This window comes from Saimiri boliviensis, chromosome 4 (genome assembly GCF_048565385.1).
Source record: "Saimiri boliviensis isolate mSaiBol1 chromosome 4, mSaiBol1.pri, whole genome shotgun sequence".
Lineage (NCBI taxonomy): Eukaryota > Metazoa > Chordata > Mammalia > Primates > Cebidae > Saimiri > Saimiri boliviensis.
In genome coordinates, this window is record NC_133452.1 from 125561492 (window position 1) to 125581486 (window position 19995).

Here is a 19995-nt window from a genome sequence, read left to right on the forward strand (position 1 = left end):
ACAGTGTCCTCTTTTCAATTTAGTTAGTACCTGATTCAAAAGGATAAAATAAGTATCCCTCTTTATAGGAAAAGAAGACAGAAATAGACTAATATTTTTCACACACTCCAAGGTAACAGATGAGGAAGAACTGGGCTTCAAACCAGATTTCCTGAGCACCCCAAATCCTCTTGGTGAGCGAGGAGAGTCCCGGGAGGAAATCGTTAGACAAGGGCATCCACGAGTGCCCCACAAGGCATATGTGCCAGGGACCATCAACCTCAACCTACCTCCTTGGCAGAGAGAACAGGGCACTGATCTCATATGTCTGTAATCATCCACATTTGTTAAATTCTATTGCTGGCACTGAACGGAGGTAGTTACTATCAGTATCAGAATATTCATTATTGAAGTTAATTAATTTACTGAATCTATTTGGTAGTTCACAACAACTACAGAAGTAATAAGGTATGGAAGTTGGAGGGTAAAATAAACACTTTAGATGTACAACCTTCTTGCTTGGTAATTGTCTATTCTTCAGGAACCTGCCCCCAGAGTAATGGCAGCAGCAAAGATGTGCCATTATTTTACATAATAAAATATTCCTATTATTCCTTAATAAATATAAGCTATACAAATTCTATTATTTCTTTAAATTCCCAAGTCATAGTTCACTCAGGAGAGTTTGCTGCCACTCAAAGGTGCCTGATGTACAATAACCACAAGTAGGTAAAAAAAAAAAAAAAAAAACAAATAAACAAAAAAAAAAAACCTTTAAAATCTTCATTGGTGATTAGCAGTGTGTTGGATATTCCAAATTACTACTTTAAAAGCTGAGGTAATGTCCAATCTGTTATGACATAATAAGCTCTCCCAATTACACACAAACACTGTCATGTACACTTTGATGATATTTATTAACAAAAATGGTCCAGAAAAGGATTGACTCAAAATTACAAAGTGATAAGACTTAAAATCAAAGTTGTTCTTAACTGTATTACAGTTTCTGAGGGACTTTAACCAGTCCCCAAAGCTATTTTTACCTTCTAGAACAGGACTTAAATGGCACCATTCAAGTGATTGATAGATTTTAATAGAAACTCTTCCTCTTTTCTCTTGTCAAAGCAAAATATAGTGAAGGTCTTTGTTTTTACCTCAGACCGGCGTTCCTAATAAATGTGTGTGTACATATAGATGGACTGGAATGCAGTAAAGAGAGAAGTTAAACAAAAAGATTTAAAAAAGAAAAAGGCCAGGCACAGTGGCTCACACCTGTATTACCAGCACTTTGGGAGGCTGAGGTGTGAGGATCGCTTGAGCCCCCGAGTTTGAGATCTGCCTGGGCAACACAGGGAGCCCTCCATCTCTACAAATTTTTTTTTTTTAATTAGCTGGGTATGGGTACACACCTGTGGTCCCAACTGCTCAGAAGGCTGAGGCAGGAGGACCACTTGAGCTGGGAAGGTTGAGGCTGCAATCACCTGTGACTGTGTCACTGCACCCTAGCCTGGGTGACAGAGTAAAACCCTTTTTCAGTTACAACTAAGGTGAAATCTTACAAAGACGAAATGAAAGCTATTGAGGAAAAAGGGTTACTAAATTGCCTAAGAATCATTCATTAAAGTAATCTTCTAGTTCTTTCATATCCATTTCCATAGAGGAATTTAAAGAGGCCAGAGCAGATGATGCATCCTTGGTTTTCTGGATACTTGGTTTGGGTTGAGAAGTTTCTGGTTGGATGAGTTCCTTCTTTATGTCTTTACCACCATTTAGAATACGTTGGCTCTCAAAAAAGAACTGATTAGGATGATTCAAAGAAAAGCCACAATCATCCACCTGTACAAGGAAGGAAATTTATATTGCATTAATACATAGCAAAACTATGAATACATGAGTTTCAAAAACTGTTCTAGTCCTTGTTCAAAACTTAATACCTGAAACATGGATTCTAGCTGTTCACATTCTAACATTTAATCCACTACGTACACCGTTTCATTCAAAAAGAGCGTTAACCACTACCCAAACATTAAAGGTTCCTGCATTTGTATTTCTAGCCTCTGTGTTTGGCTCCAGTTCCCTATCTAGTTTCAGTCCCATATCCACCACCTACTCAACATCTAAGATGGCTCAAAGGCAGCTCAAACCCAATAGGAAACATGTCCTTGCCCCGCTGCCCATCCTTTGCTCTCAGTGACTGGAATGACCATTCATCCTTGGGTAATGCTAGACCTTTCTCTCACCTTGCCCCCACCAGCCCCCACCTCCCATCTACACCATGCCCTCAGTTCTGGCAATACCCAAACCATTACCAATTCTGGTTGACAATTACTTACCAAATAAAAAAATTAGAAAACTATAAACATATGTTTGAAATACAAACCTGTGTGCGTGAATGTGTGTGTGTTAGGCGCAGATTAGGGACTTGTATGGTTCATTATTGTATCCCCAATTCCAAGCAAAAGACCTACCACATTATAGGCCAATAAATATTTGTGGGGTTTTCTTTTAAGTGATCGTAAAATCACTTTTGATCATTTTGATACTGGTCCCTGATACCTCTTGTGTTTTACAGCTTACTTGCAAGTCTGGCATATGCAATCTCATTTAGTATGATATAAACTGAAAAAGCAATCTAAGTCAGTGTAATTCTCATTCTAATCTTGGCCTTTCCTTGGTCTCTTTATAGAAAACCTCTTCTTGTGATTTTCACTGTGACTGAACACAAACATGCCAAGTTCATAATTTGTTATTTTTTATCAAAGACTATCATTAAACTTTAATTTTGAGTATCATTTCAAATTATCACTATATCATCTCTCCTTACATGCAGTTTTGCTTTCTACAGTCTGAAATCCCTGCTGTCCCACCTTCTGCGTTGGGGGTTGACAACAAAAATATCATTTTGCTTGAGTGAGTGACTGGTTGGATGGGTTTCTTTGGTGGTATTTTCATTTATCAAGTTTTTGGAGACTGAGAAGTCATTCCATTTCTTTTGTTCATCTGTCTTATATTAACTAATGTTTTTACATTTCACCCTTTGTACTGTAATGACTTGCACACTGTAGGTATCTAGTAAATATCTAGTGAGGTGAACCCAGAAATAGTGTATACCAGTGATAATTCTGCATATTTAATTAAAGACTTACTATATTAAAGACCGTGTTATAAGCTATTTGCTTTTCAGCATACAGGAATGCATTTAACTAACTCAGATTTCCAGCTCAGTAAGTCACATACTTAAAAACCTCTACCAAGAATGGAGAAGGGATAAGGGTCACGGATAATGGGCTATTACCCTCTACGGTAGAGAGAAATTTCAGCTGGGGAGATCAAGGAAGGCTTTGAAAGGGAAGTGCTATTTGAGTTGGGTCTGGAAAGATGGAGAGAGTGAAAAGCTGGGATGATGAGAGGAAGGGCAATATTTGCAGCAGGACCACATGAGCAAGGTAAAGGGGTAATGTCGTGGGAAAGCAAATAATAAATAGTTCACATAGCTTAGTATGAAAGGCACATACAAAAAAAACAATAAGGAATGAGGTTGGAAAGACAGGCAGAGCCAGCCCGAGACAGCCTTGAAAACCAGGATAAGTGGTCAAGACCTAATTCTCTATGCAACAGAGAGTCACTAAAAACCCTTAAACAGAGATGTGGTATGATTAAAGCTATGTATAATTTTATAGTAGATTAAAATCAATTGGCCAGGGAAAAGGGGGTTGCTCTTATGGTCCAGAATGAACCCTACTGATGGACAGACCAACAGAGAGAGATATAAGTCTTTTCCGGTAATACTTATTTAAGCATCCCAGGAATCTCTGATTATTTTTTGCCAGTTGTTAATACATGTTAGGCTGATAATTTTACAGTAATTCCAGTGTGTAACTGATGGATAGTACAGAGACTGATTTTACGAGTTACAGATCATTAAAAATAAGTTTTTATTTTTGCTTTTTTTTTTTTTAACTTAGCTGCTTGATTTCAAAATGTTTCCTGAATGTTGTATATTATTAACCGTGGGATCATTTATGAACTTCTTTATTATACTCTATTTTCACCCCATTCAGTAAAAACTGGGAAATCCAATATAAATTTTGCATTTTGCAATGTGTTTCACAAAAAGTAAGTTTACTGTCTAATACATTTCCAATCAGAAGGCTTTCTAGTTTGTAAACAGAAAATTAGAGATTAGAAAGACCTTGGGGAATCCATTAAATTGAATTTCCTCCATGTACAGAGGCCTAAGGACTCTATTCAGTCATGGAATTCGTAACTGGTTTTGTCTGAATTAATATTCAGGCTTTTGACTAGATCATTAGTTGCTCTGAAAGCTGTTTTAAGAGATTGTATGCAAAATCAAATGGATAATGATATTCCCACTATAAAATTTATTTCTAGAGATAAACTTGGCTATAAAGATTATAAAAACATAGTTGTATTATCTTATGAAAAATAACCTAAAATCTTATGCTATAATAATATGTTGGGGATTTTCTACACCTTGCTTCAAGTTGTCAGTTTTCAACACATTTATTAGACCTCACTGTGGACAAAATGAAATAGGATAATCTTTTTAAAGTCTGAGTTTCCTCATCTATGAAATGGAGATAATTATAGTGTTAGGTCATAGGGTTGCCATGGGAAAAGCGAAAATGTATGAATGTAAAATAGAGTTGTTCTAGGAAATCCAAATTACATGTTTTTAAAGACTCAAGAAAGGCAAGTCACTTTTTAAAAAAAGAAGTTGAATTCATAGGAGGATAGGGAGAAAGATCCTATTGCAGTTGGGAAGGAATTTAAGGAATCCAAGTTGGAAATTGTTGATGCTGTATTATGGGTACAGTTTATGAGAGATAGATAAAATCAAATTCCAAACACTATACTATACTCAAAATACCTTGCCCTAACAAATAAATGCCATTTAAGCATCTTAACTTCAAGATACCATATTTGAGGTATGTGCATATGTTTAATGAATCCCCATTTTAATTAATATTTTTAATTAACTATCAAAACAGTGCCAAGGGCCATCTGTGCCATGGCTTTGTGATGCTGTTTCTCCTGTTTCTTCATCTGCAAATGTCCTTAACTAAGTTTTTAAGCTCATTGTGATCTATTAAGTTGCTTAATAGCAAAATGAGATTATGAAGTTTCCTTTTTATAGAGTTCTGTTTTCTTCTAGGATGGGTTATTTGTGTTCTGAACGTTTCTTTCACTTTAATTTTTAAAGGAAGTGTACATGGCTGTCACTCAGTTTCCTTTTGTCTTGTTTAGAAAAATAAACGTAGGGGTTTTCTGTGGTGGGGGAAGGGGAAGAGCATAAACGAAATGGAATTAGATAAAGAAGAGCGAAAAGAGGCATCCACATCTAAATCCTCCATTTCACTTATTTCTGCTCCAGTCAGCAGCTATTTCCTTTATTCCTTGTTTGGAAATATTAAGTGAGCATTTTCATGACTTTGTCTACTACGACTCTTGTGTTTCTTTCCTTGACCCTTTTCTTTTTTGATTGCTATCAGTGAGTTTTTCTTTGTGGTTGTTGATTTTTAAAATTATATTTTGTGTATTATTTTAGGTATTGAGACAGGAAAATTCTGTGAAGCATTTGCATTCTACCACACTAGCTTGGTCCTAGTGTTTCAGATCCAAAGTCCTGTAAAGGATCTGAAACAAGTTCAGGAGTCTAGAGGAAGGTGGGTGGAATGGATACATTATAAATTTTAGATTTCATCTTAAGAGAAATAGGAAACTGCCGGGCGTGGTGGCTCAAGCCTGTAATCCCAGCACTTTGGGAGGCCGAGGCGGGTGGATCACGAGGTCGAGAGATCGAGACCATCCTGGTCAACATGGTGAAACCCCGTCTCTACTAAAAATACAAAAAACTAGCTGGGCGTGGTGGCGCGTGCCTGTAATCCCAGCTACTTAGGAGGCTGAGGCAGGAGAATTGCCTGAGCCCAGGAGGCGGAGGTTGCGGTGAGCCGAGATCACGCCATTGCACTCCAGCCTGGGCAACAAGAGCGAAACTCCGTCTCAAAAAAAAAAAAGAGAGAAATAGGAAACCATTAAAGGTTTTTAGAAAGCAGGTTACTGAAATGATCAGATTCCTCTAAAGATCACTTCAGCAGCTGTGTGGAGGAGAAAGAATTGGAATGGGACATGTATGGATGCTGAGAAATGAGTTAGGAAGCTATTGCAGCGATCCAAGTGAGATGATGGTGGCTTCTAGCCCAGCATTCTAACTGATATCCATAATGATGACCCTGAGTTATTATAAAAAGGCTTAATTGTATGGCACATATCCTGTTTATGACTGCAGGAAACTGTGATAGGTTTTAATAAGATTTCTCTAGAGATTTATATGGTAGGGAAAAATTACGCTCAGCCATTTGGAAAGTAAGTACCCAGAGTTTCTCAGTGTTCAAAGAGGTCTACCTCTGAAAACATTATTGTCTATTAAAATTGAGTGGTTAGCCTAACGTTTTCATTTATACGTAGAACAAGCAGAAAGTAAAGTATATACTATTAGCATAAAATTATCTTAAACACTGACCCTAAAAATATAGAGGAAAACAGATTTCAAGCAGGCCAGCTTTTGAAATCTCCTACATGAATCTCTCTCAAACATTTGGTTGGAATCAGCACATTCTGCACACAATGACCTTCACGCAAACATGGGTCTCATATTTCTGCCACTGCAAATGTAGATTTTTAAAGAATGAAAGCAATATTGTTTTACCTATGGGATATTTGGGTTTTAATCAAGAGGTTTTGCAATGACAGCTTATAATGAGGCAGCTGGTATTACCAAAAAAGCCATATGGAACTATCATAGTGCTGCTGCAAATGGTATCAATTAACTGGTTCATTTTCAAAACTTTCATTTAAGTGAGTTTGATCACGGAGGCCTCGGGAAAATAAACAAAGTTTTATTTGGGGGAGGGGTTAGGATGGCAGAAACCTGACAATTGAAACAGATTCCATTTTCAAATTAAATTAGAAAAAATAATAAATGGAGGATATTCACATCTAAAAATCCACAGAGAGCTAGTGAATATAAATAGCCTTTTTATATCGTTGATTTATATATGGTTTAAGTTAGACTATTTCTATATGTGAGGGGATTTAGATATACAACTTTCCAATATCTTCATTAATCAAAGACAAGTTTTAAAAATTGGCAATAGTAGCGATACACGTGGGAATAATCAATAGGACAGATAATACAGAAGCAGATTTGAGAACTAAAAGAAAAACCACACCTTACTTTTTGGTGATTATGCCACAAACTCAATGTTTAAATCTAATTTTCATATTTTATTCTTATAAAAAGGAAACAGGTTGGATAACAGACCTTATTTGTGAAAGTTCTGAGGCCTCTTAATTAAAAGGGTCCCAAATGACTAAAGAACACATATGAAATTACAACTCCCAAGCTGAGCAAGCAAATTAAGGAATGCAGTCTTCAAGACAGTGAGTCATTCAAACCTGGTGTTGAGAAAACCAAACATGGCTTATCTGGTGAGATTCCTATTGTGATAAAAATAATGAGGTTTTTTTGTTGCTTACTATTTTCTTGATGTTTACTCCTTGAAATTTTTGTTTAAAAAAAGTTCTTAAATAAGAATAACAGTTTCAAAAGTTAGGTTTAGAAGAAAGAGGACAAGAACCCACAAGAGACTGGGGTTCTAGCCGCAGATCTTCCATTAACTAATTACAGCATGTAAGGCAAGTTAGGCATCTGTTGTTTTTGGTATGGCTGGATCAAAAGATTTGTAAAGTCCCTCCATGTTTACCATGCTATGAAGATAAACAGGAAAATGCCAATTACCTCTACTGTCATTATAACAAATTTAGTTCCAAATACCATGGGGCAGCCCAGTCATGGTTAGGCGCACAAGCTTTAGATGAGTTAGACAGCTGGAATTTAAATCTAAGTTCCATTCGCTGTAAGTAGTATGACCCTACACAGGTTGTTCAACAAGTGTTATTCACAGACAGGGATATATAAGTATAGTATCTTGATGTAGTGTCAATCAAAAGAGCTAATTAATGCGTTCAAAAATTTTAGTGTTGTACCTGGTACACATTAAGGCAGGGGTTCCTGACCCCCGTGGCCACAGACTAGAACCAGTCCGAGGCCTGTTAGGAATTGGGCCGCACAGCAGAAGATGGTGCAGTTGGTAAGTGGAGCTTCATCTCTATTTACAGCCACTCCCCATCATTTGCATCACTGCCTAAGCGCCACCTCCTGTCAGATCAGCGGGTCTCATATTTCATATTTCTTAGATTGTCATGGGTGTGCGAAGCCTATTGTGAACCATGTATGCAAGGGATCTAGGTTGTGTGCTTATCATGATAATCTCATGTGGCCTCCCACCAGCCCCTGTCTGTCCATGGAAAAATTGTCTTCCCTGAAACTGGTCCATGGTGCCAAAAAGGTTGGGGACATCTGCATTAAGGGTTCTGTAGATATTGGCTGGTATTACTTTTATTATTTTAATTATTATTGCTAATAGTTTTTTCCTATGAGATATATTTTATCAAGTAAGAAACTGTAAAATTATATAACCATAACAGAAAAACTACTTTGTAACAACTAAACAGAAAACATAAAAATAATTGTAAAACTTTAGCATGGTAGCTGATGATGATTTCAAGAAATGCAGCTTCTTTTGGGGGGAGGGTCATGGATCTGTAAGAAACACCAAAGACCCCAGAAAAATGCACATATGTACTTAGAGACAAAATGTTTCAAGAAGTACAGAGATCTCCAAAGTCCATTCTTGGATGTCTTTCTGAGGTTAGAAATCCAGGCTCAAGATCAGTGGATGCAAACTTAGGGGCCAGAGAGGGCAGAACTGGACTTGTAGATGTGTTTTGTTGGCCTGCATAGGGCATCACAATTTGTCAATGTGAATGCCTCTAACAGGGCATAACGTCTTCAGTGTTTGTCAGTGTGAATGCCTCTAATGGGGTATAATGCCTTCCGTGCACCATCATCCAACCATACCCTGTGATATTAATCTCAGGCAGCTTCACTTACTGGGGTTATCTGCCCCATCTCTGTAGGCCTCTGAGTTTGTGACACTGGCTTTACACACTTCAAAATCTATTCTGTGCCAGACTGGGTCATTCCACACTTACTCCAATAACCAAGCAGGCTTTTTTGTACTAAGGAGACTGCCAAGATAAAAACCAAACACATTTCCCTGACTCTTTTATAGTTAGGGGTCCACATGCAGTCTAGGTTTTGCTGTGCAGATAAATAGGAGACTTGGGAAGTAGATTACAGTAACATCAGGCGGCAGGCTGGGTGCAGTGGCTCACAGCTGTAAGCCTCACACTTTGGGAGGCTGAGTGGGGCGGATCACAAGGTCAGGAGATTGAGACCATCCTGGCTAACATTGTGAAACCCCATCTCTACTAAAAATACAAAAAACTAGCTGGGCATGGTGGCACATGTCTGTAATCCCAGCTACTCGGGAGGCTGAGGCAGGAGAATTGCTTAAACCCAGGAGGCGGAGGTTGCAGTGAGCCGAGATTGCGCCACTGCACTCCAGCCTGGGCGACAGAGCAAGGCTCCATCTTTAAATGAATGAATGATCAGATTTTCTGCATGGAAGATGGCAAAAGCCTTTGGTTCTTCTAGGCACCTATGGCAGAGGTTCCAGATCTAGTCTAGAGGTTGGCAAATCAAGGGCCATGGGTCAAACTAGGTCTACTACCTAATTTTATAAATAAAGTTCTAGTGGATCAACAGTCATGCCCATTCATTTGCATGTTTCTATGGCTGCTTTTGCACTACAACAGTAGAGCTGAGTAGCTGTGACACAGACCATATGGACTATGAAGGCTAAAATTTTTACACTCTGCCCTTTACAGAAAACCTTTATTGACCCTTGGTCTCATCCCCAGACAGGGAGTGGTGGGTGACAGCTGCAGTCAAGATTTTCTCATGATGTAGCTTCTCCTAGTTACAAAATATTCCTGGTTCTGCAGCATCCAAGCTTAGTTGTCTGGTCCTTCGATAAATGCTGTAAGTTACCTAACACCATGCAATTCCCTTTCTGCTGAAAACAGAGTGGTTTCCATTGCTGCAACTAAAAACCCTGAATGTGACACTGTAACAAAAGACAAAGAATTAGGATATAACGTAAAAAAAAATACATATATACTTACATTATGTATCATCTCAAAGTATTTCTGGCAGGCTACTTGGTAATGTGTTCCCTTTACTAAATCCAAAATCTAAAATGAATGAGGAAAAAGAAATAAAAATTAGAAATTAAATTTTTTTCTAAACCACTGTAACTCCTAGTTGTGGGCCTTTTCATAATTTTCATTCCAGACAGGAAATGCAATAAATCATGCAGCATGTTGTGGTTCTATAGCCTGGACACAGTGATAATTCTGACATTACACAGTAGTGGTTTAGGTCAGCATTAAACCACAGATGACAAGAGATAGTCGGTGATCTTTCTGACCTACCAACTGTGCATTTTAATAACTTTACCTCAACAACAAGATGATAACAGATCCTGGTACGATGACTTTGACAGTTACTGTCAGAACATCATATTCCAACATCTCTCCCAAAACTGTAGATATAAATCTAGTAATCTAATGGTTGGTGCATGAAGCAATCAAGTATACTATTTAGATTTTATTTCCCACATTAATAGTTTATACAGATGCAGCAGCAAATACTGCTGTGCACCCATCAGGAAAATTTAATGTAAACCCTTTTGGACAAGCATCTGTGAAGAGGGAACACTTTTACCTTCAGTCAGATTTGTCCTTTTTGAAATGAAGTTATTTCTAGTAAAGCTCAGCAGAATATGAGAGTGAATAGTCTATTCTGAACACCTGTTAGGAACATCATCCTATCTTTTGTAAATACAATTTGCTTTCCAATTCGGCTTCATGTAATCTCTTCGGAGCGGTGCAAACTCCCGTCCTTATCAGCAGAGTGCAGTCTCAGTTGAAATGTGTAAAGTTTCATTGCCTCCCACAAGCCCCTAAATAAATAAAACATACATTTGGCCTATTTATCAAATACAGTAAAATGCTGGAATTAAGAGATAACCTAAAATGAAAGGAAACATAATAATTCTGGAGAAATGTTAATTTTCATTTCTTTCTCTGTGTGTGTGTGTGTGTGTGTGTGTGTGTGTGTGTGTGTGTGTGTGTTTTAAAAGGCTGACCTTCCTGTCACAAAAAGAAAGCAATATGGGGTCTCAAATTCCTACTATCCTCATTATTGAATGTAGCTTTACACCATCTGACAGATGTACAAAAAAATTACAGTTACAGAATAGGCATTATAGAATACTAACAAGAATGTGCTTCAAAAATTGTTTTTCTCTGATTTCTGAATTTTCTATCACCTTTTATTAAATCATATATGAAAGACCTGTGTAAATTCCAGCCAACTACAGAGCCCAGGATTCTACCGGTCTGCCTATCTGGCCTGTCTACTTTTCTTGAATTATTGGAGCAAGAATGAAAATTCGATCAATTGAAAATGAGACTCTCATTTTTAAATTTATTCTGAAAGTTTTCCAAGTAATGTTAACACTCTTGAGTCCATACTGTCTGATGTTCTTACACACAGATTTTCAAATTGTGATAAGATAAACTTGCTAATAATTATTAACAAACATCTATAATAATATATTAATATCTGAATTAGAATTCTGGAAAAATGAAGACTTCAAACATAAATTTAAGCTTTAGATAATGCCATAAATTACCTGAGATGGAAATGAATTCACAGAAATAAAAAAGCTAAACCATGTAAAAAGTAAATATGTAATATGATATACATATATACATATAATCTAGTATATATGCAATTCTCACAGAACACTGGTGAGAATTGCTATAGGTATGTATACTTACAACATATACGTATACAAAAATAGAACTCTCTCTTTTTATAAACACACAACATTTTATACTTTGAGCCACACTTCCTTCCCTCTTGCTTAATACTCTACTCTCTAATATTTCCAGCCAGCTGCAAATTCCTCTCTCTGCTTTGCTTCAGTGCCTGCCAAGGAGGTTCAGATGATTACCTGGCAGCAGATTGCAGCCACCTGCCTATCTTTGGCTTTGGTGAGCAGAGGGTTGTATAGCTAGGTATGCTGCACTCATCAATTAGATATGTGGCTCATCTAATTCAAGGTCATGTTTTGTCTTATTTAAAAGTGATAACAAGCTTGCTTCTTCCTAAAAAGCTGAACCTTTTAAAACTAGACCGGACTGATATTTTCCACTCCATTTCTAACCTTCCCATATTTCAAAGGTAAAAGAAAATGTGGTGGAGATGCCAAGTCTTGCACATTTTTAAACATACGACTTTGCTCCCATTTCTCATACACTCAGCACCGTTTAACCTGATGCTGTCTTACACCTCTGCTGTGACCTTCACCTACTGGCCGATCAGGGCCAAGTTTCCCTCTCCTGAAGATGTGCTTTCATTTGTTTAAAACATCTTATGTCAAGAATTTTTCTGACTCACTATTGTCTGTAAACGAAGTTATCTGAGTCAATTCTATCTCCAAATGTCATTAAAATCTGCCTTTTTGGCCGGGCGCAGTGGCTCACGCCTGTAATCCCAGTACTTTGGGAGGCCAAGGCGGGTGGATCACGAGGTCAAGAGATCGAGACCATCCTGGCCAACATAGTGAAACCCCGTCTCTACAAAAATACAAAAAATTAGCTGGGCATGGTGGCGCATGCCTGTAATCCCAGCTACTCAGGAGGCTGAGGCAAGAGAATTGCTTGAACCCAGAAGGCGGAGGTTGCGGTGAGCCGAGATCGCGCCATTGCACTCCAGCCTGGGTAACAAGAGCGAAACTCTGTCTCCAAAAAAAAAAAAAAAAAAAAAAAAAAATCTGCCTTTCTCTCTCCTATTTTCAAGCCTTCATCATTCTTTGTTATTTCAAAGCTTTTTGATTTACACTTTCTTCATTCAAGATAGCTTCCACATTGCCACCAGAGCACCTCTTCTAAAAGTCATATCTAATCCTGGCATGGCTGGGCACAAATTCTGCATGATGATTCACAGGCTCCTGCCTTGTCCTACATGGCCACTGGCTCCTCCTCCTCCTCTAGTCTAGCTTCTCCTGCAATGTGCTCTTTGGAACTTTAGCTCACAAAATCCTAGCAATGATGGGGGGGTGGGGGGTTTATTGTCTAATACCTTGTTTAACTGGCATTAATCCACAATTACCTAAGTTTCTTTATGGTAGAACTTAATAGGGTAACTTTTCTCCAACTAATTTCTCCTCAGAATCCATTTTTCATAGATCTCTCAGGACTAGAGTTCCTCAAAACACACCAGACAACCTTATCTAAATTAATAGGATTGCATCCACAAGTCTCATTCTTCTCCCTTATCCTGCCATAGTTTTCTTTCACTACACTTACTTGTTTGTCTGTGATATGGTTTGGCTCTATCCCCACCCAAACCTCATCTTGAACTGTAGCTCCCATAATTCCCACGTGTTACGGAAGGGAAGACCCGGTGGGAGTTAACTGAATTATGCGGGCGATTTCCCCTATACTGCTCTTGTAGTAGTGAAGAAGTCTCACAAGATCGGATGATGGTTTTATAAGAGGAAACCCATCACTTGGATCTCATTCTCTCCTCTGCTGCCATGTAAGACATGCCTTTCACCTCCCACCACGATTGTGAGGCCTCCCAAGCCACGTGGAACTGTGAGTCCATTAAACCTTTCTTTCTTTATACTGTACCTAGTCTTGGGTATGTCTTTATTAGCATCATAAACAGACAATACAGTCTGTCTCCCCCAAGGAAATATCAGCTCTATCAAGGCGGAAGTCTCACAAGTTTTAGTCATCGTTATATTCCCTATGTCTACAGTCATCCCCCAATTATTTGTTCATGTTGAATGAATGCTGCTCCTCTGGCCTGATTTGCCTTACATCCCTCCACAGCAGCAAGTCCTACGCAGCTTTCAAACCCAGTTAAAATGTTGCTTCTGATATGAAGCATTCCCTTTTGCTCCCTCTTCAACATAAGATCTTTCCCCTCTGATTCTACAACTGGCACTCTGAATAGATTTTTATAAAAGCATGTCACATACTTTATTACAGTTAATGATGAAAGCACTTATCATACTCTATTGTAGTCAGGTACCAATAAAAGGATTGTTGAGAAGCAATTTAAACTGCTACCCAAAATACTGATTTTCTCAATGCACATTAATACCAACATTTTGGATTAAAGGATTAAAGCTCTTAGGAAACATTAACAACTAAGTAAACTTAGCAAGCAAGGAGGGAAGGCGAGAGTAGAAGAGAGGAAAGATAATGAGGGGGAAGGGAGGGCAAATGAGGAGACGCATGTAAAGCCGACTTAGAGACATGGAGAATCATGGTTCAGTTACTAATTATTACTGTGCTTTAGTATCCTGTTTTTTGGCCTAATATAAAAGCCAGTCACTTCAGAATCACTATGCCCTACGATGTTTTCGAAAATAATGAAAGATATTTATACAGATTTAATAATTACTTTAGAAGATTACACTTATTAAAAGATGCATCATATCTCCTAGATATGCTATTGAAAACAGAAGCTAGTATGAAAATCTGTCACTTAAGAATTAAGAAGTAAAAATAATATAAATTCAGAAACAGAAACTTTATCTAACAAGAAATACATTGCAAATTGACGGTAGACATCACCAAGAAGTCTGAAATGACTTAGAGCTGCATAGGCTAAAAATCTAAACTACTTATTTTCTGAAATGACCTTTCTGGGGACCTTAAGTTTGCTTCTTCAGAAGAAGCAGGGATTCCCCTGGGAGTATACTCTGTAAAACTGATCAAGAAATAGAACTAAGTTAGAATAGTTTCATGATTATAGGTAGTTAGGTTGGACTTTACAAAAATACCAGTATCATATGTGACGGAATAAAATTCTTCCACAGGTATCAGTAGTTTTTCATGTAATGAATAAATAATACTTAAAGAAAGATGTATAACTGTATCAACAGTATTAAATGATAAGGATGTTTTCCATGTGAATGCAATTTTAATGAATATAAGTTTTAATTAATAGGCTTAGCTAACAATGACATATGTTACTTGACTTTCAAAGTGGTTTTTCTTTCAACCACCTTGAACATTAAATAATCTTCAAAGGACCATTTATCTCAGTCTATAAGAAAGGAAGGATATAAACAGAAACCAAGTTAGATGTTCAGTGATTTTTTTTTAAAAGCCAAAAGTACAACCATGGCCTGCTGACACCAATTCTAATGCTCAACTTTACATCTTTTCCTTAATGCAATTCTGAGTTTACCAAGAACATTACACATTTTCAACTACAACCCTAAGAAAAGCAAAGCTAAGTGCAGCAATCAAACTACCGTTCTCATAAACCAGAAGAGATGCTCCTGGAGATGAAATAGATACAAAAGCTGCCCTTAAAGGCAGATACTTTTCATAAAGTAATAGATAGACTGAATACTATCATCCATTGATAAGTCCCCTTACTCAAGAAAATCATAGGAGTTTTTAGGTAGTTCAGATTTATATGAACATTAAGTAAAGAGTCATAGAGATTTATCTGTCAAAAGATCTTCTTGACAAAGAGTTACTTTTGAGTCTTTTAAACTGTCCCTTCTGAAAGAAAGATTTCTTCATTAAAAGACATTTGCCAGTTTTAGATTTAATATGGTCACTAACTTCTTGAGAATTTTTGACTGTGAAAAACAGAGGTTAGCCAACCTCTCAAGAAGTAATAAAAGCATATGTTTTTTCATATTTCATGGTTTTAATATCACTATTAAGTTTCTTAGAAGCATCAATTAGATTTGTTTTAAAAACTCATTAGTAGTTACGTTGAGGGAAAATTCTAAAACACATTCCCTTTCTCTATTAAAAAAAACTAAAATGAGAAATAGTTTTAAAAACATCAGTACGAAAATATATTTGTAAATAATCTATCATTTCCATCAAAACCTTGAAAAACGAATACCCTATTTATACTCCCTTATGTGCTAACATGTAAAAATAAGTATTGGTTGTAATAGGTCTAACACAATTGCACAGCAGAAGCACACACTAAAATACACTTTAGAAACAGACCCTAATCACTCAAATACTCAACATTCTCAAGTGCTTGATACTTCAAGTAGTGCTCTCCAACAGAAATATGGCATATCTGTGACTTTTAATTTTCTATAGGCACAATTAAAACACTAAAAATAAACAACTGCTTTCAGTAATGTATTTTATTCAAAGCAATGTAACTAAAATATTCTCATTTCGAAACGTAATCAATGTAAAAATATTACTGAGATATTTTGTAATGCTTTTTTTCGATACTATTACAACTGTGAAACTTGGTGTACATTTTACTACAGCCAGTGGGATACTGAAGCTAACCAAAACTGGCTTGAGAGAGTTGATTGTGCCCATTTACAGTCAACTCTATTCCCATCAAACTTTAGTCATAACACATTGTTAGTTTGACAGTAGCTATAGTAGGAATATTTACACCACAGAAATCAGCAAATGACATAAATCATGGTTTTCTGCTTTACCCATAGAGGGTTGGTTTATCAATATACCACTGCTTTTAATATATCTCAGTTTAGACCAGCCACATTTCAATTGCTAAACAGTCAGAAGTAACAAGTGACTATTACATTGGACAGTACAGACAGGTCATACCTTGGACAGGTCATACAAGAAGAATCAGACTTCTGGGTTAGCAATGTATATTTGAAATGTCCAGTATAATAGAAAATGTTATAAAGCATGCAAAGAAACAAAGTATAGCCTAATCACAAGAGACATTACACATAATGTCCCAGAGAAAGCACAGACATACACTTACTAAACAAAGACTTTAAACCAGGCGTCCCCAAACTTTTTACACAGGGGGCCAGTTCACTGTCCCTCAGACCATTGGAGGGCTGCCACGTACTGTGCTCCTCTCACTGACCACCAATGAAAGAGGTGCCCCTTCCTGAAGTGCGGCGGGGGGCCGGATAAATGGCCTCAGGGGGCCGCGTACGGCCCGTGGGCCGTAGTTTGGGGACGCCTGCTTTAAACCAGCTGGCTTTAATATGTTTAAAAGGAGAAAATAAATTACAAATAAAAGCTAAAGAAAATCAAGAGAATGATATCTTAACAAATAGAAAACAGCAATAAAGAGAATTAAACTATAAAAAGGAACCAGAAAGAAATTCTGGAGCTGAAAACTAGGATAAGTAAAATGAAAAATTCACTAGAGGGATTCAACAGCAGTTTCAGCAGGCAGGAAAAAGAATCGGCAAACTTGAAAATAGGTCAAATGAGATTATTCAGTCTGAAGAGCTGAGAGAATGAAGAAAAATTAACAGCACCGATGAGACAAGCAAAACACCATTTTTTTTTTTGGTGTCCTTTATGTGTACTAAACATAGGCATAATGGAACACTCAAAAGGAATAGAAAAAGGATCAGAGAGAATACTTGAAGATAAATGGCTGAGAACTTCTCAAACTTGAAAAAACATGAATCTATGCATCCGAGAAGGTTGACAAACTCCAGGAAGAATTAACACAGAGATCCATATGGAAAAATACTATAAACTGTTGAAAGCCAAAAAGAATCTTGAAAGTGGCAAGAGAGAAATAACCCATCAAGTATAAGAGATACTCAACAAGATTAACAATTTCTCAGCAAAAACTATAAAGGCCAGAAAGCAGCGAAATAACCTATCTTGCTGTAAGAATAAAACTGTCGCTAGGCATAGTGGCTCATGCCGGTAATCCCAGCACTTTGGGAGGCCAAGGTGGGTGGATCACTTGAGGGTAGGAATTTGAGACTAGTCTGGACAACATGGTAAAACATTATCTCTACTAAAAATATAAAAATTAGCCAGGCATGGTGACACAAGACTGTAATTCTAGCTACTCAGAGGCTGAAGCAGGAGAATCCCTTGAACCTGGGAGGCAGAGGTTGCAGTGAGCCAAGATTTGGCCCCTGGACTCCAGCCTGGACAACAGAGTAAGACTCTGTCTCAAACCAAATAAAACATAACAAAACAAAACAAGACTGTCAACTTAGATTCCTATATATGACAAAACTATCCTTCAAAAATAAGGAAAAAGTAAGAAATTCCCAGATAAACACATGCTGAAAAAGTCTGTTGTTAGTAGACCTGCCCAACAAGAAATGCTAGAGGAAATCCTTCTGGCAAAAAGGGAAGATGACTACAAAGTAGCTCAAAGCCATTCAAAAAGATCACAAGCTAAGGTAACTACACAGGTATTAAAAATCTAGTATTATTGTGTTTTTGAGATGTAACTTTTTAAAAATATGATTTAAAAGACAGATGCATAAAACAGTAATTGTAAGTTAATGGTCACACAATGTATGAAGGTATAATTCATGACAACAACATACACAGGAGGGACAGGGCTACATAGAAGTGGGGGGTTTGTATATAATAGATGCTAAGTTGATATTAAAAACTGTTATACACTTAAAAGGTTAGTTATCTGGCTAGTGGTCTATTTTGTTGATCTTTTTGAAAAACCAGCTCCTCGATTTGCTGATTTTTTGAAGGGTTTTTTGTGTCTCTATCTCCTTCAGTTCTGCTCTCATCTTAGTTACTTCTTGTCTTCTGCTAGCTTTTGAGTTTTTTGGATCTTGCTCCACTAGCTCTTCCAATCTTGATGATAGGGTGTCGATTTCAGATTTTTCCTTGCTTCTCATGTGGCAATTTATTGCTATAAATTTCCCTCTATACACTGCTTTAAATGTGTCCCATAGATTCTGGCACACTGTGTCTTCATTCTTGATGGTTTTGATGAACATCTTTATTTCTGCCTTCCTTTCATTTTTAATCCAGTCAACATTCAGGAGCCAGTTGTTCAGTTTCCATGAAGTTGTGTGGTTCTGAGTTAGTTTCTTAATCCTGAGTTCTAGTTTGATTGCACTGTGGTCTGAGAGACTGTGATGATTTCCATTCTTTTGCATTTGCTAAGGAGTGATTTACTTCCAATTATGTGGTCGACTTTAAAGTATGATGTGGTGCTGAGAAGAATGTATATTCAGTGGATTTGGGGTGGAGAGTTCTGTGATGTCTATTAGGTTTGCTTGGTCCAGATCTGTGTTCAAGTCCTGGATTTCCTTATTGATTTTCTGCCTAGTTTATCTAATATTGACAGTGGAGAGTTAAAGTCTCCCAATATTACTGTGTGGGAGTCTAAGTCTCTTTGTAGGTCATTAAAAACTTGCTTTATGTATCTGGGTGCTCCTGTATTAGGTGCATATATATTTAGGATAGTTAGCTCTTCTTGCTGTATTGATCTTTTTACCATTATGTAATGTAATGCCCTTGTTTGTCTCTTTTGATCTTTGTTGAAGTCCATTTTATGAGAGACTAGGATTGCCACCCCTGCTTTTTTTTGTTCTCCATTTGCTTGGTAAATCTTCTTCTATCTCTTTGAGTCTGTGTGTGCCTTGCACATTATATGTGTCTCCTGATTACAGCACACCAATTGTTCTTGGCTTTTTATCCAATTTACCAGTCTGTGTCTTTTGACTGAGGCGTTTAGTCCATTTACATTTAATGTTAATATTGTTATGTGTGAATCTGATCCTGCCATTTTTTTACTGGTTGGTTGTTTAGCCCTTCATTGTGTCATTGGTCTTTACCATTTTGTTCTTTTTTGCAGTGGCTGGTACTGGTTGTTCTTTTCTGTGTTTAGTGCTTCCTTGAGGAGCTCTTGTACAGGGCAGGTCTGGTAGTGATGAAATCTCTCAGCAATTGCTTATCCATAAAGGATTTTATTTCTCCTTCACTTATGAAGCTTAGTTTGGCTGGATATGAAATTCTAGGTTGAAAGTTCTTTTCTTTAAGGATGTTGAATATTGGCCCCCACTCTCTTCTGGCTTGTAGGGTTTCTGCTGAGAGATCTCTGGCTGCCCTTCGCATTTTTTCCTTCATTTCAACCCTGGTGAATCTGACAACTATGTGCCTTGGAGTTGC

The 19995-nt window shown here is 37.3% G+C and overlaps 1 protein-coding gene across 1 annotated transcript in view; it reads right to left on the reverse strand.

Annotated features, from left to right (window-relative positions):
- Positions 1-877: 877 nt before the first annotated feature.
- PRIM2 (DNA primase subunit 2) overlaps positions 878-19995 on the reverse strand; it is a 313573-nt gene continuing 294455 nt past the window's right edge. Inside the window, exons 13-14 of the mRNA XM_003926361.3 lie at positions 10153-10221; positions 878-1815 (exon numbers count right to left, since the gene is read on the reverse strand). Coding sequence (XP_003926410.1) covers positions 1591-1815; positions 10153-10221 — 294 coding nt within the window. The 3' untranslated portion in view covers positions 878-1590. The remainder of the gene's footprint in view (positions 1816-10152; positions 10222-19995) is intronic.